The sequence below is a fragment of the Grampus griseus genome, assembly GCF_964374135.1.
Source record: "Grampus griseus genome assembly, chromosome: 3".
Lineage (NCBI taxonomy): Eukaryota > Metazoa > Chordata > Mammalia > Artiodactyla > Delphinidae > Grampus > Grampus griseus.
The window spans coordinates 122,040,029-122,066,886 of NC_139019.1; the positions used below are offsets into that span (position 1 = coordinate 122,040,029).

The 26,858-nt window shown below is 37.9% G+C and overlaps 2 protein-coding genes across 3 annotated transcripts in view; one reads left to right on the top strand and one right to left on the bottom strand.

Moving 5' to 3' along the window:
• LARS1 (leucyl-tRNA synthetase 1) overlaps positions 1–26,858 on the bottom strand; it is a 69,861-nt gene that overhangs the window by 41,257 nt on the left and 1,746 nt on the right. For both annotated transcript variants that reach the window (XM_082650141.1, XM_082650142.1), the window contains exons 2-13: positions 21,686–21,804; positions 19,848–19,935; positions 19,371–19,451; positions 17,089–17,226; positions 14,481–14,642; positions 13,730–13,842; positions 9,688–9,751; positions 7,665–7,732; positions 7,099–7,324; positions 5,944–6,031; positions 5,785–5,861; positions 218–271 (exon numbers count right to left, since the gene is read on the bottom strand). In XM_082650141.1, coding sequence (XP_082506267.1) covers positions 218–271; positions 5,785–5,861; positions 5,944–6,031; positions 7,099–7,324; positions 7,665–7,732; positions 9,688–9,751; positions 13,730–13,842; positions 14,481–14,642; positions 17,089–17,226; positions 19,371–19,451; positions 19,848–19,935; positions 21,686–21,804 — 1,278 coding nt within the window. The remainder of the gene's footprint in view (positions 1–217; positions 272–5,784; positions 5,862–5,943; positions 6,032–7,098; positions 7,325–7,664; positions 7,733–9,687; positions 9,752–13,729; positions 13,843–14,480; positions 14,643–17,088; positions 17,227–19,370; positions 19,452–19,847; positions 19,936–21,685; positions 21,805–26,858) is intronic.
• LOC309821350 (translation machinery-associated protein 7-like) lies at positions 3,007–3,183 on the top strand (the record flags this gene model as incomplete). The annotated part of the gene is made up of 1 exon (XM_082652562.1): positions 3,007–3,183. One exon carries the CDS (start codon positions 3,007–3,009, stop codon positions 3,181–3,183), a length of 177 nt encoding a protein of 58 aa, XP_082508688.1.

The window sequence follows — 26,858 nt, forward strand, 5'->3', positions numbered from 1 at the left end:
ATTACAGGTGCCAGGTGCTAAGAAAATGCCTATTGCTGGTTTTTCTTTTGCTCTTATCCACCACAGCAGATATCATGTTAAAGCAAACAAACTCTTAAACTCCCTCTTATTTCATACTCTACCAATTATGTAATTCTGTGACAAGTAAAGTGCTAGCTGCTCTTTGTTCTCTAATAAAGAAATGGATATTAATATTCTGAATCATCTATGTACTCACAGGCTCAAATGGCAAGACCATGTCATCTCTAATTCCATATTTTGCTCGTAAAGCCTACAAAAAAATTGGAAGTTAATATTAATGATCAATAGTTCACTGATGCAGTAAGTCCCCTACATACGAACAAGTTCCGTTCCCAGAGCACATTCATAAGTCCAATTTGTTCATAAGTCCAATTTGTTCGTAAGTCCAACAAAGTTACCCTAGGTACCCAACTAACACAATCAGCTATATAGTACTGTACTGTAACAGGTTTATAATACTTTTCACACAAATAATACATACAAGACGAACAAACACAAAAAATAAAGAAAATATTTTTAATCTTACAGTACAGTACCTTGAAAAGTATATTACAATAGTACTGTACAACAGCTGGCATACAGGGGCTGGCATCAAGTGGACAGGCAAGAAGAGTTACTGACTGGAGGAGGGACAGGAGGTGGGAGATGATAGAGCTGAAGGATCATCAGCAACAGGACACGGAGGGCAAGCTGCAAGTTCACTCATGCCTAACATGGATGGCACAGGTTCTGGTTCCTTGCTGGAACCAGATGCACATTCGCAGCTTTCAAAGTTCACAACCTGAAGGTTCATATATAGGGGCCTTACTGTACAATCATTAAGAGAAGCACCCTCCAAACTTTTTTAAACTATTTTTGTTTTTCCCTCCACAGAGAGCAATTTTTTAATTTTACAAAATATCTCAAGAAAGGACGTATGATTTTAAAAAACTAAACAGTTTAAGTTAGAGTGAATGATTTAAATGATGAAACTGTACAGCCAAAAGCAAAAATGCACGCACGCATGCACACACACACACACACACACACACACACACCACTTAAAATGAGGTTCATACTCCAGGTTGCAATGAAAATGTGAATATTAGAAAATTTTTCTCAAACCTTTTTTCAAAAGTTTTACGAAATCCATCACATCAACAGGTTAAAAAAGAATAATCACACAATCGTATCAACAGATGAAAAAAAGTATTTGGCCAAATCCAATACCTATTCAAGATAAAAACTCTCAGTAAACTAGAATAGAAGCAGATTTTCTCAACTTGGTAAAGACTATGTATAAAAAACCTACAGCTAGGGAATTCCCTGGCGGTCCAGTGGTTAGGACTCCGTGCTTTCAATGCCAGGGGGCAGGGTTCAATCCCTGGTCGGGGAACTAAGATCCCACAAGCCACGCAGTGTGGCCAAAGAAAAAAACAAACAAACAAAAAACCAACCTACAGCTAAAATCATACTTGATGATTTTCAAAAAATTCAAAGCTTTCCCACTAAGATCAGACACAATACATATCCCCTCTCACTACTCCTTTTCAACATCATACTGAATGCTCTTGGTAATTAAATAAGGCAAGAAAAGAAAAGGTATACAGACTGCGAAGGAAGACAAAACTGTCATTGTTTGCAGATAGCATGATCACCTATGTAGAAAATCCAAAAGAATCAACAAAAAAAAGTCCTAGAACTAACAGGCAATTATAGAAAGGTTGCAGGATACATGGCTAAAACACAAAATTCAATGGTGTTCCTATATACCAACAATTAACAAGTGGAACTTGAAATTAAAAACACAATACCATTTACATTAGTAACCCCCAAAATTAAATACAGTTGCCCCTTCAACAACATGGGGGTTAGTGGTGCCAACTACCCCAAGCAGTCAAAAATCTGCATATATCTTTACAGTCAGACCACTGTATCCGTGGTTCCACATCTGCAAATTCAATCAACCACAGATCACCTGGTACTGTAGTACATATTTATTGAAAAAAAGACTTATAAATGGACCTGCACAGTTCAAACCTGTGTTGTTCAATTGCACTTAGGTACAAAACTAACAATGTAAATGTAAGATATGAGGAAAACTACAAAACTCTGATGAACAGCATCAAAGAAGAACTGAATAAATGGAGAGATATTCCATGTTCAAGGATTAGAAGACATAATGTTGTCAAGATGTCAGTTCTTTTCAACTTAACCAACAGATTCAATATACTCTCAATCAAAATTCTAGCCAGTTACTTTATGGATATCAACAAACTGATTCCAAAGTTTACGTGGAGAGGAATAAGCCCCAGGATAGCCAACTCAATATAAAAGAAGAATAAAGTTAGAAGTATAAATAAAGTCTGACTTCAAGACTTACTTATAATAAAGTTATAATAACCAAGATAGTGTGGTGCTGGCAAAAGAACAGACAGATAGATCAATGGAACATAACAGAGAGCCCAGAAAGAGTCCCTCATAAATACAGTCAACTGATCTTTGACAAAGGAGCAAAGGCAATACAATGGAGCAAAGACAGTCTCTTCAACAAATGTTACTGGAACAACTGGACATCCACAAGCAAAAAAATGAATTTAGACACAGACCTGACACTCAACACAAAAATTAACTCAAAACAGATCATGGACCTAGATGTAAAACACAAAACTATAAAACTCCTAGAAGATAACACAGGAAAAAACCTAAATGTCCACGCATATGGTGATGCCTTTTTAGATACAACACCAAAGACACAATCTATGAAAGAAATCATTGATAAGCTGGACTTCATTAAAATTAAAAAGTTCTTCTCTGCAAAAGACAACATCAAGAGAATTGAAAGACAAACCACACACTGAGAAAAAATATTTTCAAAAAACACATCTGATAAAGGACTCTTAAATATACAAAGAACTCTTAAAACTCAACAATAAGAAAACAAACAACCTGATTTAAAAAATAAGGCTTCCAGGAGCAGGCTCTGGGGAAGGGGTGGCAGGCACCATGTTGGGCCCTGAAGGTGGCGAGGAGAAGCCCCTGAAGCACGCCAAGAAGCAAGCCAAGGAGATAGACAAGGAAGGTAAGGCATTCAAGCAGAAACAGAAGGAGGAGCAGAAGAAACTCAAGGAGCTAAAAGCGAAGGCCGCAGGGAAAGGCCCTCCTGGCCACAGGTGTTATTAAAAAATCTGGCAAAAAGTAAGCTGTTCCTTGTGTTTGAGGCAATGATGATCCTAATTCCGTTCCTGTTTAAACATCTGGACTCCCTGCCATAGTATCTGTTGCCACTTATAGCTAGAATGAAGTGTTGTCTTGGAACCTATTGTACATTTAAGAATAAACTTTTGTTAAAAAAAAAAAATCATACAGTGGCTCATCTTGTCTTTAGTTCTCAGCCATTTCTTAGCTTATGAGACCTGCATAAACCCAGCCCAGAAGCCTGCCAAAATGTGTTCTTAAGTCTTGGTTCTATCCTGAATTCTGTACCACCTATAATTAAAACAACTCATTTAAAATAAATAAATAAATAAGCCAAAGACCTTAACAGACAAATCTCACCAAAGAAGATACACAGATGGCAAACAAGCATATGAAAAAACACTCCACAACATCTGCCATCAAGAAAATGCAAAATAAAACAATGAGATATGACTACACACCAATTACAATGGCCAAAATCTGGAAAACTGACAATACCAAATGCTGACAAGGATGTGGAGCAACAGGAACTCTCATACATTGCTGGTAAGAATGCAAAATGGTACAGCCACTTTGGAAGACAGTTTGGTGGTTTCTTACAAAATTACACATACTTTTACCATATGATACAGCAATCGCACTCCTTGGTGTTTACGCAAAAGAGTTGTCTATACAATATCCTGCACACGGATGTTTACAGCAGCTTTACTCATAACTGCCAACACTTGTTAGCAACCAAGATGTTCTTCATCAGGTGAATGAATAAATGTACATCCAGACAACAGAATATTATTAGTGCTAAAAAGAAATATGCTATCAAGCTATGAAAAGACATGAGAAACCTTAAATACATATTGCTAATTGAAAGAAAATCTAAGAAGGCTACATACTGTATGATTCCAACTATATGACTTTCTGGAAAGGTAAAACTATGGTGACAATTAAAAAGATCAGTGGGGGGCTTCCCTGGTGGCACAGTGGTTGAGAGTCCGCCTGCCAACACAGGGGACACGGTTTCGTGCCCCAGTCCGGAAGGATCCCACGTGCCACAGAGCGGCTGGGCCCGTGAGCCATGGCCGCTGAGCCTGTGCGTCCGGAGCCTGTGCTCTGCAACGGGAGAGGCCACAATGGTGAGAGGCCCGCGTACCGCAAAAAAAAAAAAAAAGATCAGTGGGGACTTCCCTGGTGGTCCAGTGGTTAAGACTCCACACTCCCAACGCAGGGGGCCAGGGTTTGATCCTTGGTCAGGGAACTAGATCCCACATGCTGCAACGAAGATCACACGTGTCCCAACTAAGACCCGGAGGGAGGGAGGGAGGGAAGGAGGGAGGGAGGGAGGGAGGGAGGAAGGGAAGAAGGGAGGGAGGAAGGAAGGAAGGAAGGAAGGAAGGAAGGGAGGGAGGGAGGGAGGGAGGGAGGGAGGGAGGGAGGGAGGGAGGGAGGGAGGGAGGGAGGGAGGGATCAGTGGTTGCCAGGGGTGGGAGGGAGGAGAGACGAACAAAAAGAGCACAGAGGATTTTTTTTTTTTTTTTTTTCCAGTACGCGGTCCTCTCACTGTTGTGGCCTCTCCCACTGCAGCGCACAGGCTCCGGACACACAGGCTCAGCGGCCCAGCCGCTCCACGGCATGTGGGATCTTCCCGGACCGGGGCACAAACCCATGACCCCTGCATCAGCAGGCGGACCCTCAACCACTGTGCCACCAGGGAAGCCCGAGCACAGAGGATTTTTAAGGCAGTGAAAATCCTGTGTATTATAATGATGGACACATGTTATTATACATTCGTCCAAATCCACAGAATGTACAACACCAAGAGTGAACCCTAAGGTAAACTACGGACTTTGGGTGATTATGATGTGTCAATGTAGGTTCATCTTCAGTAAAAAAAAAAAAAAAAAAGTACCACTCTGGTGAGTGATACTAATAATGGGGGAGGCTATGCAGGTGTTGAAGCAGGGGGTATATGGGAAATCTCTGTACCTTCCTCTCGATTTTTATTATGAACCTAAAACTGCTCTAAAAAAATAAGTCTTAAAGATTCTATGGGGGGCTTCCCTGGTGGCACAGTGGTTGAGAGTCTGCCTGCCGATGCAGGGGACACGGGTTCGTGCCCCGGTCTGGGAAGATCCCACCTGCCACGGAGCGGCTAGGTCCGTGAGCCATGGCTGCTGAGCCTGCGTGTCCGGAGCCTGTGCTCTGCTACGGGAGAGGCCACAACAGTGAGAGGCCCGCGTACCGCAAAAAAAAAAAAAAAAAAAAAAAAAGATTCTATGGGGACTTCCCTGGCGGTCCAGTGTTAAGACTCCACGCTTACACTGCAGCGGGGCGTGGGTTCTATCCTTGGTCAGGGAACTAAGATCCCACATGCCACACAGCACAGCCAAAAAAAAAAAAAGATTCTATAAATTTTACATCGATAGTTAAAATTCAAATCATAGAAAAACATATAAATATCAAGAAACAGGTTAAAGGTAGCATTTCAAAGATACACGCATAGCTTTTTAGCCTAATCCAATAATTAGTTCAGTGGTACCTAACCAATGAGATGATGAAGAGGAAATAGGAACATGAAACACAGATACTCACTTGCTTTTTCTTCAAGTCTCTGAAGGCAGCAAAATCATCGGGGGAGTCAGAAGGAACACTTGTGACCACACCAGTACCTTATAAAAGAAACTGTAGAATTAACTAATATAACCAGAATGTGTTTCGCAAAGAATTTCTAGAAAGAAATAAACTCTTTACCTTTATCCTCCTTGATGGTGAGCATTGGGAGAACATAGATCACCTTATAGGATGTTAAAGGTGCAGAAAGTGATGTACCAAGAATATCCTATGTAAGAAAAAGATCAGCATAAAACAGAAGTAACTTATTCTAATCATTAAAATTTAAAACAATGTTAACATTTTAAGCCCTGAGAAGCTAATAATCAACAACACTCATTCTTTTATACCTACTAGACTAAAAATAATTGAAAATAATTATAATACCCAAATCTTGCAAGGTTGTGAGGAAATTAGTACACTTATACATTGCTTGAGGAAAACAATATAGGAATCCAACTTGGACCCAGCAATCCAATCCTAGGAATTTACCTCACAGGAAAAAGAATTATTTTTTCTTTGAGAATCTCCCCAATGCTGTGTTAACTACATTAGCAAAACCTGGAAACAACTAAAACTTTAAATGATAAAAAAATCACTTAATAAAATATGAAACATCAACAAGTTAGAATACTGTATCTCTATTTTAAATGATAATTAGGAAGACAAACTGAATTAAAAAGATGTATCTTGAAAGAAAAAATCAGAAGGTCGGATAATACTGGACCCATATTCTCATATATCAACAAACAGCTTGCGGGGCTTCCCCAGCAGTCCAGTGGTTAAGACTCCACACTTCCAATGCAGGGAGCTCAGGTTCAATCCCTGGTCAGGGAACTAAGATCCCACATGCCGCTCGGCACAGCCAAAAAAAAAAAAAAAAAACAAAACAAAACACACAAACAGCTTGCAGCTGCTTGTTTACCTAAGGAATGCACTTTTCAATTCCATATAGTTCCCACCCTTCCACTTTATTAATATACATAAGCTGCTTATGGAATTTATAGTCATATAGGATAAAGGTTAAATATAATAATAGCCTTAAAGGTTGAAAGCTATTTTTAAATATATACCACCCATTTTCCTCATTCCAGAATCTGTTCAAATTAACATGGAAAAAAGTTGCATTTAAGAACAGGAAAAAAACACACCAAAAATATACACATTTATGACTTAACACATTTGACTGTAACGTATACCTCAATTAAAAGGTTTTTTTAAATGTTTTCTCAAGCTTCATTTTTGACATTTTCCTCTAAATTCATGCACTAAAATAAAGTCTGTTACCCAACTTACCTCTCCCATTAACTCTTTAACAACAGGCACCACTCCATTGTCCTTGGTAAAGCCCTGGTATGACATATTCCTTGCGGCTCTTTGGGTGCAGATGAATATATCTCCATTCACTGTCTCAAATCCAATGTACTTCATATGAGGGCAAACCCAACAGTTTGTCTGTCCAAACATGGTCTCAGGTCTGAGAGTAGCAGCTACCAAGAAGATATTTTTCCCTTTCAAGCCACTAGGAAGAAAAAATATACATTTATGCAAAAAACATTATGGATTCCATCACAACTATCTGATATTTCAAAAAGATGAAGCAGGGCTTCCCTGGTGGCGCAGTGGTTGAGAGTCCGCCTGCCGATGCAGGGGACACGGGTTCGTGCCCCGGTCCAGGAAGATCCCACATGCCGCGGAGAAGCTGGGCCCGTGAGCCATGGCCACTGAGCCTGCACATCCGGAGCCTGTGCTCCACAACGGGAGAGGCCACAGCAGTTAAGAGGCCCACGTACGGCCAAAAAAAAAAAAAAAAAAGATGAAGCAACAATTCTTCTACCTATTAAGGTAGGTAGCAAACCTACCTTAATTTGGATGGGTATGGCTCAAGCACTTTCAACTTGATTAAAGTATATTCCTGAGGTCCAACACCCTAAACAAAATAAAACAAAAATTCAAGGGAGAAAGAAAGGCTTGGACTACACCTACTAATCTATGTGAGAGATCTGATTCAAATTTCTAAAATGGGTTCCTGCATTGTTAGAATAATTCTTTCTCCCAATGAAGAGACTGCCAGTGGTGTGCTGACCACATGGAAGCCTAATGTGTAAAAATGACTTGAAGACCACCATCCCACCCCACACCAGACCAAAACCAATCAAGGAGGCCCAGACTGTACTAAGTAAGATTTGCTAAGAGCTCCCTTGAGAGGGAAGAACAGCGGGAAAAAAAAATGAAGTGACTTGGATTAATCAGCCAAAATAGTATTTGCCAAAATGGGAGTTAGAAGATACAACCAACATCAATCCTACAGAGCAGTCATCACAGACATACACTGGACCAGGGGTCAGATGATGTGCATTCAAAACCTAGCTTGGGCCCTCACTTGTGGCTTGACCCAAGGAGTCACAATCACTCTGAGCCTTCATTTCCTCATCTGTAAAATAACTGTGCTGTGACTCATACAGGACTGTCCTGAGGAAAACCTAAGATAATGATAGGAAAATGCTGTGAAAAACTATGATGTACTATTGAAATTTAGGATACTGCTACCACTGACTATATTAAAACTTAGCATAGTAAACTGGGCCTCTGAAGGCCCTCAAATCTTTCAAAATTTTGATTAACACTCATTTCTGTTAAATAAGTTACATCATAATTGAAGGCTGATTTTGAAAGGTAGTTGCTAGACTACAAATGTGTTCAAAGGTGGTAACAAAGAATGACACACTCATAGGGACTGCAAAGTTCAGATCCTGGCATTGCTGTTGATTTACTGTGCCAAGGCTTTAGGCAAATGACTTACCCTTACTTCATTCAAGTATTACAAGGAATAATGTCACGAATGTGTCCTACAGGAATGTAGAATGAACTGATGTCATGCATGGCTGGAAGTACTTTGGAAATAAGTAAGTAGGCATGTGACCAAAGCAAGTATAAATGGAATCTGCATACAACAGTTAACCACATATCTCATTACCTTTCCTCATGCTCTCCTTTTAGAGCAGTGCACTCTCCAAGCAGTTCTTCTCAAACATTAGCAGGCATATGAATCACACTGAGAACACGTTAAGACAGGTTCCTAGGCCCCACCCCCAGAGCTTCTGATTCAGCAATTTGGGAGTGAGGTTCAAGAATCTGCTTTTCTAGGATTTCCCAGGCAGTCCAGTGGTTAGGACTCTGCGCTTTGTCTACCAAGTTGCCTGGGTTCGATCCCTGGTCAGGGAATCCCACAAGCCAGGCACAGCAGCCAAAGAAACAAAACAAAAACAAAAAACAGACGAACAAACAAAAATGTGCTTTTCTAACACAAGCTGATGCAGCTGAACCTAGTGCTACTCTTGGAGTAGCAAGGTCCTTGACAAGATACAGGTACCTATGATGACATTCTGCCTCTGGCTTAACAGCCACCAGAGTATCATGACTATACACCTCAGCACTGAAATAAAGTGATTTTTAGATTTCTAATCTATTTCTTAAACTCTATGCCCACATTAAGAATTATTACAATAGGGACTTCCCTGGTGGCACAGTGGTTAAGAATCCGCCAGCCAATGAAGGGGACACGGGTTCAAGCCCTGCTCCGGGAAGATCCCACTAGCCGCAGAGCAACTAAGCCCATGTGCCACAACTATTGAACCCGCGTGTCAAACTACTGAAGCCTGAGCGCCTAGAGCTCACACACCTAGAGCCCATGCTCCACAACAAAGAGAAGCCATCGCAATGAGAAGCCTGAACACCACAACAAAGAGTAGCATCCACTTGCCGCAATTAGAGAAAAGCCCACATGCAGCAACAAATACCCAACACAGCCAAAAATAATCAAACAAGTAAATTTATTTAAAAAAAGAATTATTACAATAGCTACTCTATGGCACAAATAATTACCTCTCCAGTTTGTCTGTCATGATCCATACAAGGCTGTCCATCTTTTGGAGAATAAATGGTATACCTAAAAAATAAGTAAGTGACAAATATTATTTTAACGTACAAGTTTTATCCTAACATATTTGCCAGTGTTGCACCTAACCATCACAATATTTCTTCTAACTAAAACTTCTAAATGAGCAAATGTCTACATCATTTTTATGCTTTTATGGCGAGTTCTACTGCCAACATAGTTATTTAATGAAAGCTTTCTGCCTTCAACAAAGGTAATACCACTGAAAAATATTCACTGATCTTGGCTTTATGGTATGAAACAGAAGACTGTAAAATATAAATTTGCCTTTAAAATGAAAATAGCATAAGGCAGACAGCAGAAGAAGAACTACAATCCTGCAGCCTGTGGAACAAAAACCACATTCACAGAAAAACAGACAAGATGAAAAGGCAGAGGGCTATGTACCAGATGAAGGAACAAGATAAAACCCCAGAAAAACAACTAAATGAAGTGGAGATAGGCAACCTTCCAGAAAGAGAATTCAGAAAAATGACAGTGAAGATGATCCAGGACCTCGGAAAAGAATGGAGGCAAAGATCAAGACGATGCAAGAAATGTTTAAAAAAGACCAAGAAGAATTAAAGAACAAACAAACAGAGATGAACAATACAATAAATGAAATGAAAACTACACTAGAAGGAATCAATAGCAGAATAACTGAGGCAGAACGGATAAGTGACCTGGAAGACAGAATGGTGGAATTCACTATTGCGGAACAGAATAAAGAAAAAAGAATGAAAAGAAATGAAAACAGTCTAAGAGACCCTGAGATAACATTAAACGCAACAACATTCGCATTATAGGGGTCCCAGAAGCAGAAGAGAGAGAGAAAGGACCTGAGAAAATACTGGAAGAGATTACAGTCAAAAACTTCCCTAACATGGGTAAGGAAAGAGCCACCCAAGTCCAGGAAGCGCAGAAAGTCCCATACAGGATAAACCCAAGAAGAAACACACCGAGACACACAGTAATCAAACTGGCAAAAATTAAAGACAAAGAAAAATGATTGAAAGCAGCAAGAGAAAAACAACAAATAACATACAAGGGAACTCCCATAAGGTTAACAACTGATTTCTCAGCAGAAACTCTACAAGCCAGAAGGGAGTAGCATGATATACTTAAAGTGATGAAAGGGAAGAACCTACAACCAAGATTACTCTCCCCTGCAAGGATCTCATTCAGATTCGATGGAGAAATCAAAAGCTTTACAGACAAGCAAAAGCTAAGAGAATTCAGCACCACCAAACCAGCTCTACAACAACGCTAAAGGAACTTCACTAAGTGGGAAACACAAGAGAAGAAAAGGACCAACAAAAACAAACCCAAAACAATTAAGAAAATGGTCATAGGAACATACATATCGATAATTACCTTAAACGTGAATGGATTAAATGCTCCAACCAAAAGACACAGGCATAGAGGGAACCTACCTCAACATAATAAAGGCCATATACGAAAAACCCACAGCCAACATCATTCTCAATGGTGAAAAACTGAAAGCATTTCCTCTAAGATCAGGAACGAGACAAGGATGTCCACTCTCACCACTATTATTCAACATAGTTTTGGAAGTTCTAGCCACGGCAATCAGAGAAGAAAAAAAAATAAAAGGAATACAAATTGGAAAAGAAGAAGTAAAACTGTCATTGTTTGCAGATGACATGATACTACACATAGAGAATCCTAAAGATGCCACCAGAAAACTACTAGAGCTAATCAATGAATTTGGTAAAGTTGCAGGATACAATATTAATACACAGAAATCTCTTGCATTCCTATACACTAATGATGAAAAATCTGAAAGAGAAATTAAGGAAACACTCCCAATTACCATTGCAACAAAAAGAATACAATACCTAGGAATAAACCTACCTACGGAGACAAAAGACCTGTATGCAGAAAACTATAAGATACTGATGAAAGAAATTAAAGAGGATACCAACTGATGGAGAGATAGACCATGTTCTTGGATTGGATGAATCAATACTGTGAAAATGACTATACTACCCAAAGCAATCTACAGATTCAATGCAATTCCTATTAAATTACCAATGGCATTTTTTACAGAACTAGAACAAAAAACCTTAAAATTTGTATGGAGACACAAAAGACCCCGAGTAGCCAAAGCAGTCTTGAGGGAAATAAACGGAGCTGGAGGAATCAGACCCCCTGACTTCAGACTATACTACAAAGCTACAGTAATGAAGACAATATGGTACTGGCACAAAAACAGAAACACAGATCAATGGAACAAGATAGAAAGCCCAGAGATAAACCCACGCACCTATGGTCAACTAATCTCTGACAAAGGAGGCAAGGATATACAATGGGGAAAAGACAGTCTCTTCAATAAGTGATACTGGGAAAACTGGACAGTTACATGTAAAAGAATGAAATTAGAACACTCCTTAACACCATACACAAAAATAAACTCAAAATGGATTCGAGACCTAAATGTAAGACTGGACACTATAAAACTCTTAGAGGAAAACGTAGGCAGAACACTCTTTGACATAAAGCACAGCAAGATCTTTTTTGATCCACCTCCTAGAGTAATGGAAATAAAAACAAAAATAAACATATAGGACCTAATGAAACTTCAAAGCTTTTGCACAGCAAAGGAAACCATAAACAAGATGAAAAGACAACCCTCAGAATGGGAGAAAATATTTGCAAACGAATCAATGGACAAAGGATTAATCTCCAAAATATATAAATAGCTCATGCAGCTCAATATTAAAGAAACAAACAACCCAATCCAAAAGTGGGTAGAAGACCTAAATAGACATTTCTCCAAAGAAGACATACAGATGGCCAAGAAGCACATGAAAAGCTGCTCAACATCACTAATTATTAGAAAAATGCAAATCAAAACTACAATGAGGTATCACCTCACACCAGTCAGAATGGGCATCATCAGAAAATCTACAAACAACAAATGCTGGAGAGGATGTGGAGAAAAGAGAACCCTCTTGCACTGCTGGTGGGAATGTAAATTGATACAGCCACTATGGAGAACAGTAATGGAGCTTCCTTAAAAAACTAAAAATAGAATTAGCATATGATCCAGCAATCCCACTACTGGGCATATACCCAAAGAAAACCATAAATTCAAAGAGACACATGCACCCCAATGTTCATTGCAGCACTATTTACAATAGCCAGGTCATGGAAGCAACCTAAATGCCCATCGACAGGCGAATGGATAAAGAAGACGTGTTACATATATACAATGGAATATTACTCAGCCATAAAAAGGAATGAAATTGGTTCATTTGTTGAGACGTGGATGGATCTAGAGACTGTCATACAGAGTGAAGTTAAGTCAGAAAGAAAAACAAATATCGTATATTAACGCATGTATGTGAAACCTAGAAAAATGGTACAGATGAACCAGTTTGCAGGGCAGAAGTTGAGACAGAGATATAGAGAACAAATGTATGGACACCAAGGGGGGAAAGCCGCTATGTGGGTGGGTATGGTGGTGTGCTGAATTGGGTGATTGGGATTGACATGTATATACTGATGTGTATAAAATGGATGACTACTAAGAACCTGCTGTATAAAAAAATTAATAAAATAAAATTCAAAAACTAAAAAAAAATTGCAAATTGCTTTTAATTAATCCATATAATCAAGGAAGAACTTTATAGAAGATTTTATAGAGCAAAAAGATAAACTAAAACACAAATAAATTTATTTTTCTACTTGGCTAGAATACTTAAGAGAATCTTTAGTGAGAACATAAGAGAGAATCTTTAGTGAGACCCCTATTCTCCCTGGTTCTATTTGTCACAAACACTAAGCAGCTCAGAGAAACTGAGACACCAGCCAAACAAAAAGGAATTCAAAGGAAACAAGAGAACAAAAAGAGAAATTATAAAAAGAGAAAAGATAATGGAAAAAAGTAAGCTCTGGGGCATACTGAATTATAATGCAGGAATTACATGATTTTTACTTTATTATACCGAAGGACAACAAACTCACCGCTTCCCAAATTTAATTTTGCTTCTTTCTCTTAATGTTAAAAACTGCCACCTGACAAACGAGTCATAGTAAGGATTAACATCAGTGGTGATGAAGGAACGACGCCAGTCTACCTACAGAAGGAGAAAGGAAAAGGTAATTTTTGAGAAATTTATATGGTCTCTATGAACAGGAATTCCCATGAATCAATTATTTACTCTTCTACTCCTTATTTTCCAACTTAGAATTATATCAAAAATATCAAAGGAAACCAAAAAATTTCAAGTTCCACCTATTAAATATATAATACATCATAATTATGTTAATTTGTGCTTAATATGTAAGTTTTTAAACACACACATTTACCTATTAAACATACAGGAATTATAAGAAATTAAGAAGGAGCATTTACATAACACCTTTATGTATCCCTAAATATTCAAGCTACACTTGGGCTTCTTCTTATCTTTTTTTTTTTTTTTTAATTTTATTGAAGTATAGTTGATTTACAATGTTGTGGGCTTCTTCATATTCTTTGAATAGAATGCCTTTCTACTAATTGTTAATATATGTATATACATTCCAAAACAACAAATATTGAAGTACTTCATTGCTTACATTGAGGCCCATGTGGTTCTAATCTGACAATAACACTACTGAGTCATTACTGGAATATACTATTCTAAATTAAGAGGTAGTCCAAATCTCATTCAATCACACAAATATAATGTATTTTTCATATATCCTTAAACTCTGGGGGTGATGGGCATACCTTCAAACCCATTCTCTTCAGATCCTGAACAGCCAGTGGTGGGAAATAGTCAAGCCAATATTCTGCTTCAGAAAATTTGACTATCTCTTCATCAGACAGACCAAGGGATTTCATAATGTCCCACTGGTATTTAGAAGATCCAGCTTTAGCAGCAGCTTTACTCTGAAAATAACAGCAAAACCAAACTCCATCAAAGAATAACTAACAACTGGCTAACAAATTCCAGGACCACAGTAATTTTAAGCGAATAATCCTATTTGGTAGTTTTTTAAAATCTAAAACAATACTGTTGACATGTCAGAATAGTGCAGGATCTGGATGTACTGTTCTGTTTGCCAAACCATATAGTCTGATACCTGGATTCTGACACCAAAGATAACTATCAATACAGAGGTGGAACCATAAAAAGTTATCATCACAAAGATAAGATCTTAGCACCAAACCTTCTCTATTTCCTTTTTTCAAATACCATATGCATCTTTTTTAGTTATGAATAAGCTGCTAACAAGAGTTTCCTCCTTTTCCAATATTTACCAATATCAAAAAGGTAACCACATGCCAGGGACTGGAGGTAGGCAAAAAGGCTGAATTATAAAAAGGTAGGACAAGGAATCTGGGGGCTGAGGAAACTGTTCTGTATAGTACTGTGGTGGTAGAAACATGACTCCATGCACTTGTCAAACCAACACAACAATACACTGTGAAGAGTGAGAGAGAGATGGAGGAAAGGAGGGAGGGAGGGAAGGAGGGAGGGAGGGAGGGAGGAAGAGAGGAAAGGAGAGGAAAGGAAAGGAAAGGAAAGGAAAGGAAGGAAAGGAAGGAAGGAAGGAAGGAAGGAAGAGTTTACATTAATTAAAAAAAAAACTCATTTAAAAAATATAAAGAAATTTTTTTAAATGTATAAAGAAATAAATACAGACACGTACATATAAGTGGGTTAGTAGGCATACATATATTTCCTTGCTCTTTCTACTGAGAGGACCTAGAAACAATGAGCATAACTAGCACTCGGAACTTAGTTTCTAAATACTATATTTCAATAAAAGGAAAGAGGACTCCTTGGAAAAGTGGTTGACTCTGGGGCTAAAACAGGGAAAATACAAAATGAGCCTGGAGCATCTTGTGGCACCTGAATGTATAGAAGTGCTCAAAAAAAAAAGAAAAGAAAAGAGAAAGAAAGAAATAGAAAAAAGAAAAAAAGATGGGGGCATGTCAAATGGACACAGGAGCCCACCTAAAAGATTCCCCCAATGGCCATTGCTAGAACAATTTGAGCAATAACAATAACTCAAAAAACCCCAATAGGATTAGATTATAACCCAAAGAATAAATAAATATGCATGATTCCACACTGATATAAAAAAGAAATTAACAGATAAGTAAATGAGGGAGAAAGAACAACTTTTCCTTTCAGAAGAATTCCAGATAATAAATGTAGAAGGAATGAGGGAAACTGAAAATCACCATTAGAACAAAATATGCAGCAATAACCGCTGCAGGGAAGATCCAATGATGAATGCTAAAATTAGTGAGCAAATATATAAAAAGAAACAAGATATTGGGACTTCCCTGGTGATCCAGTGGGTAAGACTCCGCACTCCCAGCACAGGGGGCCCGGGTTCGATCCCTGGTCAGGGAACTAGATCCTGCATGCATGCCACAGCTAAGAGTTTGCGTGTCACAACTAAGAGTCCACATGCCACAACTAAGAAGCCCGCATGCCACAACTAAGAAGTCCACATACCACACACAACTAAAAGATCCTGCATGCCACAATGAAGATCCCGAGTGCCACAACTAACACCCAATGCAGCCAAAATAAATAAAAGTCTTTAAAATATAAAGTATACAATGCAATGGTTTAAAAACAAAAAAAGAAACAAGGTATTATTTCCATAGCCTCAAAGTATCTCTCTCAAAACAAACATGAATTACAAAGGGAAAAATAAAATCTTCACAGGAGAAAGACCTAACAGACACCACCCAAACCAAATAATCAAGGTTAACAGCACCAGTAATAAGATATATCAATATCTTATACTCCCTGATATGATGCACTGAAGACACATCACCTCTCAATCTACTCATGAGAAAGCATTCGACAAACCCAAAATGAGGGACATTCTATAAGTTATCTGACCAGTACTCTTCAAAAGTGCCAAGATCATGGAAGACAGAAGAAAAGACATGAGAAGGAAATGCAAAATGGGATTTTGGACTGGATCTTGGAACAGAATAAGGATATTAAGGAAAAACTGTTAAATCCAAATGAAGTATGTAGTTTCTTAAACAGTATTGTTCAATGTTGGTTTCTTAGTTTTGAGAACTGTACCATGGTTATATAAGATGTAACTGGGTTAAGATTCTAAGGGAACCCTGTACAATCCTGTAATTCTTCTGTAAGTCTAAAATTATGTCAAAATAAAGTAAAAAGGGGAAAAAAAGGTAATCAAAAAGTGAGAAAGATAATTCTGCTTTATTACTTTTTAAAAATTACTGAGTATTTTTTATGTGTCAGGTACTATGCTAGTACTGGGAATGTACATATAAATCAGACAAATATAAATATAAAACTTCAACCAAAATAAGTATGATCAAACCACCAAACCTTTTTTCCTTTAGCTTTATCCTTAATTATTATATCTTCTGTTTTAATACTGATTTCTTCTTCTTCCTCTTCCTCATCTGGAAAATCAGGGGGGCAACCATAAAGCTCTATTTCTCTTTTCAATTTATCAGCACATGCCTACAAAAAAACACAACATTAGAGATGGTAAAGTTAAAAATTCAAGGTGGAAACAATTTGAGTTCTGTTGTTGTTTCTATGGCCAACTAAAACTGACTCTGGGGCTTCCCTGGTGGTGCAGTGGTTAAGAATCCACCTGCCAGTGCAAGGGACACGGGTTTGAGCCCTGGTCCGGAAAGATCCCACATGCCGCGGAGCAACTAAGCCCGTGCGCCACAACTACAAAGTCTGCACTCTAGAGCCCTCATGTCACAACTACTAAAGCCCGCGTGCCCACAACTACTGAAGCCCACGTGCCTAGAGCCCATGCTCCATAACAAAAAAAGTCACTGCAATGAGAAGCCTGTGCACCGCAATGAAGAGCAGCCCCCGCTAGCCACAACTAGAGAAAGCTCGCACACAGCAATGAAGACCCAACACAGCCAAAAATAAATAAAAAAATAAATTTATTTATTTAAAAGAAAAACCTGACTCTGAAATTTAGGTAGATAGGACAGACATTAAGTTAGAATACAAACACTGAAAGATGAAGGGATTTATCCAAGGTTATAAAGCTAGTAAGCTGCAGAATTACAACATGAACCTGCATTTTCATCCCCAGCTCTTTTCAGCTGTACCATAAGTCCACTGTCACAAACAAAGATGACACCAAGTAGACAGTGTTAAAGTTATGAGAAAAATACAAATATAGAATCGTGAATTTCAAAAACGGGAGGGGAGGGCTTCCCTGGTGGTTCAGTGGTTGGGAGTCCGCCTGCCGATGCAGGGGACGCAGGTTTGTGCCCTGGTCCAGGAAGATCCCACATGCTGCGGAGCGGCTAGGCCCGTGAGCCATGGCCGCTGAGCCTGCGCGTCCGGAGCCTGTGCTCCGCAACGGGAGAGACCACAACAGTGAGAGGCCCGTGTACCAAAAAAAAAAAAAAAAAAAAGGGAGGGGACACTTCTATGAAGAATTTCAGCTAACAAGAATGAGACAACTAGAAAGTCATCATTTTACAACCACAAATTCAATAACTGAAAGACAAAGATAATGAAAGGATGCTAAAACCACTGAGTTACTGGGTAACCAAATATTCAGAGGCTCTTAAGGTATCATCCCACAGATTAGTTTTTAATTAGAAAAGAGAAAAGTTACCTTTAGAATGAGGAAATCTGGCAATTATTAACTTAATATCACTAAAATGACACAAGTTGCCATTATATGACTTTTGATGTGATACAGTGGGAAGTTCCAACCTCATCAATGTAGTACTGGTGATAACCAAATGCAAAGTGTGATCCACAAAATAAAAAGGAAAAAACCACCAGAAAGGATACATCAATGCTCAATTTCGTGGAGTGGATAATGGGACTATGACAATGTAGAAGAATGCCCTTGTTCTCAACAGATACAAGCTGAAGTGTTTAGGGGTGACACGTCATGATGTCTGCCAACTTACTTTCAATGAATTCATACAAAAAGGGAGAAGAAAGTGTGCATGTATTGTATGTTGAGAGACAGAACTAGAGCAACTGTGGCAAATGTTAATACTTGGTAACTGTAAGTGAAGGGTACATGGGTGCTCACTGCATTATCATTTTACCTTTCCTATAGGTTGGACATTTTTCAAAATAAAGGACTGGAGAATAAAAAGAAATGAGATATATTTCCCAAGTCCCAAGGATTTAGGGAATCCTTTCAACTGTAGTTTTCTTGCCCATCGTTTATTGAAAATTATTTTTATTATGAATTTATGACAAATTTAAGACACTTGCAAAAATGACCAAAATATGATAGAATTGTTTATTATTTTATGCCAACAGCCTATATATGCCATGAATGCACAAAACACTGCCCATTTTACTTGTTAGTAGTTATCATCTAATTCTAAAACAGAAATATGAATACATAAGGAACCAAAAGATATCAGCATTACTTAGAAATCACTTAGACCTTAATGTGTGCCCTTAAAGCACTTCTCCAAATGTTTTCTAAAAATTAATTTTCATGATAATAAATTCAGTTCACTTCAAAAAACACTCTAACGTAATACAGAAGTACATATTGGAAAATCCTATTTCAAGCTCTTGAATTGGAGGTTTAACTTAAGCTTAATTCGCTCTAAGCTAAAAAGAGTACAAAGCAATCCCAAAAGCAATCTTACCTTAACAGGCATTCCAGTACAGTGTAAACCAAAGGGAAATAGACAAGTTTTTCCTTTCAATCTCTGGTACCCTACTGCAAACTATAGAAAAAAAATTCAATTTAAACTACAAATTTAAATGCTAGACGAATACAAAATTCTGACTTTTCACAAAGATCATGAGTTTTCCTCTTCACATCTTCCTTTAGAATACCAGTTAGATTTTATAGTCATTGCAAAGTTATCCTTTTTTTTCTGTCTTTTCACCAACCTAGAAATTACTTATGAACATGTATACATACCTAGACCCCTGCACACACACACATACAGCATGTGAAAATAGAAAAATTAAATTACTTTAACATAAAAACCATGCTTAAAATTAAGGAATTCTAAGTTCCCTTACAGGAAATAAATTCTATAGATGCTATTTTCTTAAAAATAGTATTTATTAAAGACCCTCCCATCCCATTATATTAAACATAGAGGAAGCTTTACCTCACATTTGGATAAAGAAAATGTATGTCCCAAGTGAAGGCGCCCATTCATATATGGATATGGGAAGGTTACAAAGTACTTGTCCTTGCTGCAAAACAATCATGTAAAAAAGAAAGTACAAAAAAGAAAATGTTAAATTCCTTTTACAATTAAGGGTGGGGTCATGGGGACACTTACTATAAATAACTTGTTTAAATTTTAGTTATTTAACAGACATTGAAAATTAAATTTATAAATCCAGAAATTAAAAGCTCTCTAAAATTGAAACTTGTTTTTGATTTAGAAAAACTAAGATATTTATAGGTGGCTATTAAAGAACTAAATATCCTTGTAGCAAATATTGGAGGTTTAACTTAAGCTAAAATACTGAGTTAAAAATGATATACTAAAAAAAAAAATTAATAGGGAGACTGAATTAATTTACTGTTTTACTGATTAAATGAGATATGCTTTCATTAGATATATATAAAGCAATTCAAAGCCTCTCAGGTAAAATAAAACATCCTCAAAATTACACGATATGTGGTAAATTCCCTTAAAAAGCACCTTTTTAAAGCTGCTTAATGTATTATGTTATACTCCTTTTTTCTATGAATCAAGTGTATCTAACAGACATATGTAAGTTATAAAGCACACCTGCACTTCATAAGTGACCACCTGTAAACACACCATCCAACTTATGAACTCACTGAAGCTACCCGTGTGCTACTCCCCACCCTCCCACCAGACAGAACCATTATCTTGAAATTTACTTTTGTCATTCCTTTGTTTTTGAATAGTTTGCACATAAGTCTATGCCTTTAAACAATACATCATTTAGTTTCACTCGTGAGCTTTTTTCGTTCAGTGTTATAAATTACCTTAGATTTGACCAAAGTTCTAGAATCAAACAGAAACTTCAAATTATAGTTTAAAGTATAACACCAGAGACTTTGTAGTAGAGCAAATTCTTTTCCTCTCTTAAAAAAAAAAAAAAAATTCCATTAGAGTGTAGCTTAGTAGCAAGGATAGACTTTGGAATCAGAAAGTCCTGATAAGAAGTCCAAGCCCTGTCAATTCCTAGCCATGCAATCTTAAGCTGGTTACTTAACCTCTCTGTGTCTCAGTATACTCATCAATAAAACAAAAATTAAAATATTGGTAACCTTAAAGCGTTACTAAGAACATTAAATGAGAATATGCATGTTAAAAAATGGCCTATTTCCTATTGCCTTGGCATACTGAACAATACCTGTTCAATATTAGCTATTATTGCTATTGTTGTCAGTGCATTTCCTCAACTCTAAGAAGCACATTTTTCTACAGCCCAACGTATCTGAAATTGTGACGCATCTTATAATTGATGCATATATTTACTGTGGTACTGTGTTGCAGCAGTTACTTTGTTTTTCCCCAATATCATATCATTATCTATGGTCTGTCTTCTAATAAACAATTCTTAACATCAAGGCAATACAGATTTATAAAATAAGATCTTTAAATACAGAAATCCTTCAAAATTTACAATCTGTGCCTTTGGAGATAATTATCACTATAATATGAATCTCTGTAACAGAATGACTTGCTATTATCAGTCAGCAAAGATAAAACTTCAAAACATTTTCCTTTGTCTAACTATGAAAAGTATTAGTTTTTAAAAAAACCTTTACGTAGGAAAAAATCCTTTAAGATTCCATAGGAAAGAGGATGCTAATTTGAAATAGAGGAAGTGGAAGTTACCTCCTTCAGCCTGTTTCAGACATTGTAAATACAATTTGCCTTATTCCTTCCACAGAGCAGTCTCTGCAGCCAATGGTTCTGGAAACACAAGGTGTAGAGTTTCACAAACTATTACTCACCTAGTCTGTTTCTCTAAATTAGATGCATTGACCTCAAACACTTTCTTGGCATCCCATTTTTGTTGGACTTCTTTCTCAATCTTCTTCAAGAAGTCCACTTTGGTTGTTCTTTTTCTTTCCTATTGGACACAAAAGAGATAGACTAATACACTCTATATTTCAGCAGACTTGCTTTAAAAAAAAGAAAAAAAAATTTGGGTTCACACAGAACTGAGCTGTTTATTGACAGATTAATTTTTCCATGGTTATCTTTAAATTTAAATGAGTAAGACTAAAAATTAGGGCTATCATGACCTGATAGGGTTATCCACTTCAGACGTCAAAGGGATGACTAAAGAATTACTTAAATACATAAAAAAGCTGTGAAATACTTGTTTTTAATTAGATACTACAATATAACACCGTTGTCAAATGTTCCTATTTAGTTAAAATAGATGAATACTTAGAAAAGCATAGGATGGTGCAGTGCCTGCTTGCCCAGCTGCAGTTATGCCCACCAAAGGAGGATGGTGAGGCCTAATGGGTAGAGGCTGAGAGAGGATTAGTCATCTGCGTGTTCTTTTTTTCAAGGAAGCTGATGAAGAACTTCTCTCCAAAATGGTTAACAGGCTATTAATATGAAATTAAAATGAAACAGAACGGCAAACATGCCTCCAGCATATTGGATCTACCTGGCAACACTCCCATCATCCCTTATGCCACCCTTGGATGAAAATAAAAGGAAAAAACATACGTGATCACTCTAACTCTGAAAATGAAGAAGGATTAGAACTTCCCTCTCAGTATGTGACTCTGTGAAAAAGAATCAGCTACTAAAAGCACATGTGCTACAGCCGAGGTGGAACATGGGACTTATGTAACTGGCAACTGGGAAAGCTGGATACCAATGGACCATACACAATCTAATTCTGTTTTGAAAACTTAATATTAGTTTCTAGAATTTTATTTTCTTGTACAAAATTATCTGAACCGAAATTAGATTTTCTTCCCCTTCTTACACGCTAACATTTCCAGATTCTGCAGCATTTTCAAATGAGAAAATACCCTGGTTCTACGTATACTGAATACCTTTACAACCTACAGGGCAAGTGACCTTGCCAAGTCACGTCATGTCTCCCTCTGTCCTTCCACCCAACTATTTAAAACATGCTTTCTACTCATATCACAGATATACTGGATTTTTAGACAGCTATTTTTAAAAATGGTTACACAAATTTGAAGTACTATGCAAACAGGACTTCTGTGCAATTAAAAAAAACCCTAAACTTACCACTATTTCTTCAATAACTATCTTAAATATACCTTGTGTATTATGTAATAAAAATAAGAGTACTAAAATTGGGTAAGATTCAGTACAAATCTACCATAGAGTTGTCAACTCTGTTTTACTATTTTCAGTTTTATATTTTTTTTCTTTCTTTCTTTTTTTTTTTTTTTTTTGGCCATGCTATAGGGCTTGTGGGATCTTAGTTCCCTGACCAGGGATTGAACTCCAGCCTTTCCCACTGAAATCGCAGAGTCCTAACCACTGGACCGCCAGGGAATTCCTTTAGTTTTCTTTATTTTATATCAAAGGATTTGATTAGTAAATCAAGTTTACTATTCCTTTTTATTTTTTTAAGCAAGTTTAAGATAGAAGAGGACAAGCAACAGAAAGATGAAATGTCAGCTTACAAGGGGAGGTGCAATGATGGATTAAAAGAACACTGCCACAAAGGCAGAGAGGAAATAAGAAAGAATTCCACATTTGAAAAGTCATGGACATAAGTTTCTCTAGTACCAAAGGAAAATAAAAATGACAAGTAAATTTTTTATTTCTATAAATCCTGACCAGATCGTAATTGCTGTGAGTAGAACTTATATCAAAACACAAATCTGACCAAGTCAATTACTCTTCAGAGGTTCTCTACTGCTCTTTGGATAAAGTCCATACTTTAAACCTGGCACTCAAGGCCCTTCTTATCTCATCTTTGCCAGGCCCCTCCCTCTTCCCTCTCATCACCACTCCAGGCCTATTAAGCCACCTGCACTTTCCCAAGCGTGCCAAGCTCCCTCTCTCCCCTCTGGGCCTTTGTTCAAGCTATTCTCCCCGCCCTCATACCCCACCAATCTCTTTGCCTGGCTACCTCATCCTTCAGGTCCCAGCTGATCACCTGCCTTGATTCCCCAAGAGTGTATCAGGTACCATTCTTAATATATTCCTACCTACCAGTATTACCTCTATGATAGCACTAATCACGCAGTATCAGTATCAGTCTATCTTCCCCATAGGACTATAAGTTTGTTCACAGTGGGGACTGTGCCTCATTTCTCATTATATCCTCAATGTCTAAGCTTGTAGCAGCTCTCAAATATGTGTTGAACATTTAAAGATTTAAAAAGAGAAATGAGTAACACTGCCAGCTTTTGCATACCATGGCCATAACAAAATAACCTAAGACTAAGAACTGGGTTGCATATTTGAGTCAAGTTGCTAAGCAATTTGGACTCCTTCCCAAGAATTTCCATAAAACTAAATGTGGCTGCATAAGGAATTTCCTTCTCCAAGAAAGAATAAGGCCCTCTATCTATTCACTCTTTTCCATTCCTGCTACCAACCAACTTCACTTAGACCCTCAGCTCCTTGGCCCCCTCTTACTGCAAAATCCTCTTTTTAACAAGTAACCTGTAAGTTATAAGTAAGTCTCTCTATTCCTATACATGCTGACCCCTGTTTTCAATTTTAACATGCAAGAACTACCATTTGGAAAAAAGCTATGGCAGAGACGACAGTTTGCCTATGCGATATCCATTCCCTCCCTTTCTTACTCAGCAACAGACGCCCAACCTTACTTAGGGTAGTGCAGCAAAGGCAGTTAAGCATACTCTTCCATGGTTCCAGGAGAATTCACAGATTGGAGCTATGTGACTAGGTTCTGACAAAGGAGTTTTGAGCAGAAGAAAGTAAGTCACTTCCACCTGGCCCTTAAAACAGCCTGTACAACTCCTAATAGCCAACTTAATCTGTAGGTGGAACAGGCACACTGCCTAGGGCCCACAATACTTCTAGGGGCTCAACAAAATATTTTAATATCTTTTAGAATCAGAAGAAAAAATTAAACTTTTGGATAGAAGAAAAATCTTTAATAGATAATATTAATATATCTGTCTTTATACAACACAGTTGTCAAAGATAATTTCTAATATATTTTTTTTTTACAGAGGAAGCAGCCCACAAAGGCAAAATTATCTAAGGCCTCATGAAGCCTTGTTGTACCTCCTATCCTAGGGTCATGCGTCATATGAAATCCCACTGTATCATTAGTAAATTCCTCTTTCCTTTAACCAACTTGAGTTGGCTTCCACTGCATGCAACCAAATAATCTCTCATATTTACCCAACTGGGTTGTAAACTCCTGGGAGACAGCAACTTTTAGAACATTTATAGTCACCTCAGCACCACATCCAATGCTAATAGACACAGAAGTTACATGACAAATATTTTTTGCTTAAAAATGACATCAACCACCCATGAAAGCAACAGTCTTCACAAGTTACTTAGAACTATGTGTTTCTTTTCACTGTACTGAGCGTGCTAAATGCACAAAAGCTCTTCTTTGAGGTCTCTGCTTCTCAGAAAAACTTGTTCCTCAAAACTCAAAGGTCAATTGTAATGAAATCTGATATTGACCCCAGCATCAACTTGTTGTATAACTTTGAGCAAGTCACTTGATCAATCTGAGTCTCAATTTCTTCATTGGTTGCTCAACTAATCAATTGGTTTGCTGTTTTGTCTCATTTTGTTTCATTTTGTTTTGTTTTGGGCCGCACTGCTTGGTTTGCGCAATATTAGTTCCCTGACCAGGGATCGAACCCATGCCCTCAGCAGTGAAAGCACAGAGTCCTAACCACTGGACAGCCAGGAAATTCCCAACAATTGATCATTTTAACTAGTTAAAAGGTTATTTAACAAGAGCAAAGTTCCTAAACTTTGGCCCTACTGACATTTGGGGCCAAATAATTCTTTGTTTTCAGGGGCTGTCATGGGCACTGCAAGATGTTTAGGAACATCCCTGGCTTCTACCCACTAGCTGCCAGTAGCACACCCCCAGTTGTGATAATCCAGAGTCTCCAGACCACATGTTCTCTGGGGGACAAAATCACCCCCAGTAACGAACCACTGAACTAGATAATAAACTCTTCCATATATTCATAGTATTCTGCAGTTCTTAAAACTTTTATGCACATTAACTTATTTGATCTTAACAACAACCCTAAGAGGTGGGCAACAATCGCCCTAAGAAGTGGGCAGACCAGCGATTACCATTTCAAAGATGATGAATCTAGGGCTTCCCTGGTGGCGCAGTGGTTGAGAGTCCGCCTGCCGATGCAGGGGACACGAGTTCGTGCCCCGGTCCGGGAAGATCCCACATGCCGCGGAGCAGCTGGGCCCGTGAGCCATGGCCGCTGAGCCTGCACGTCCGGAGCCTGTGCTCCGCAACGGGAGAGGCCACAATAGTGAGAGGCCCGCGTACCGCAAAACAAAACAAAACAAAACAAAGATGATGAATCTGAAGCTCAGAGATCATTATGCCAGCAAATGGTCAGGCTGGACAAAAACCCTCATCTTCTGACTTTTATTTCTGCTTTCTCTTAGTACTCTGGCCATATCCTAGCACCACTGGCTGTAGAACTTAGACAAGATCCTTAACCTCTTTAAGCCTCCATTTCTCTATCTATAAAATGAGAATAATAATTATATCTACCTTGTACTATTATTATGAGGATTAAGAGATAATACGCATGAAGGATTTAGCATAGTGCTGGCCCCATGGTAAATGCTCAATAATGCTAACCATTATCACAGAGAGACAACTAGACATCACGTGCTTTTTATCAGATGTCAAAATGGCATTGTGGTTATGTTTTAAGAGAATATCTCATTATATTTTAAAAACTAACTGAAATATGTATGGATGAAATGATACAGCACCTTCAGTTTGTTTAAAATGAATCCTGACAGGTGGAGGAGGAGGTTCTGGGGAAGGTACGACTGAAACGAGATTGGCCCTGAACTGCCAATTACTGAAGTTGGGTGATGGGCACATGGAAGTACATAACACTATTATTTCTACTTTGTTCACTATTTAAATTTTCCAAATGAAAAATTTTAAAACAAAAAATTTAAAGTTGA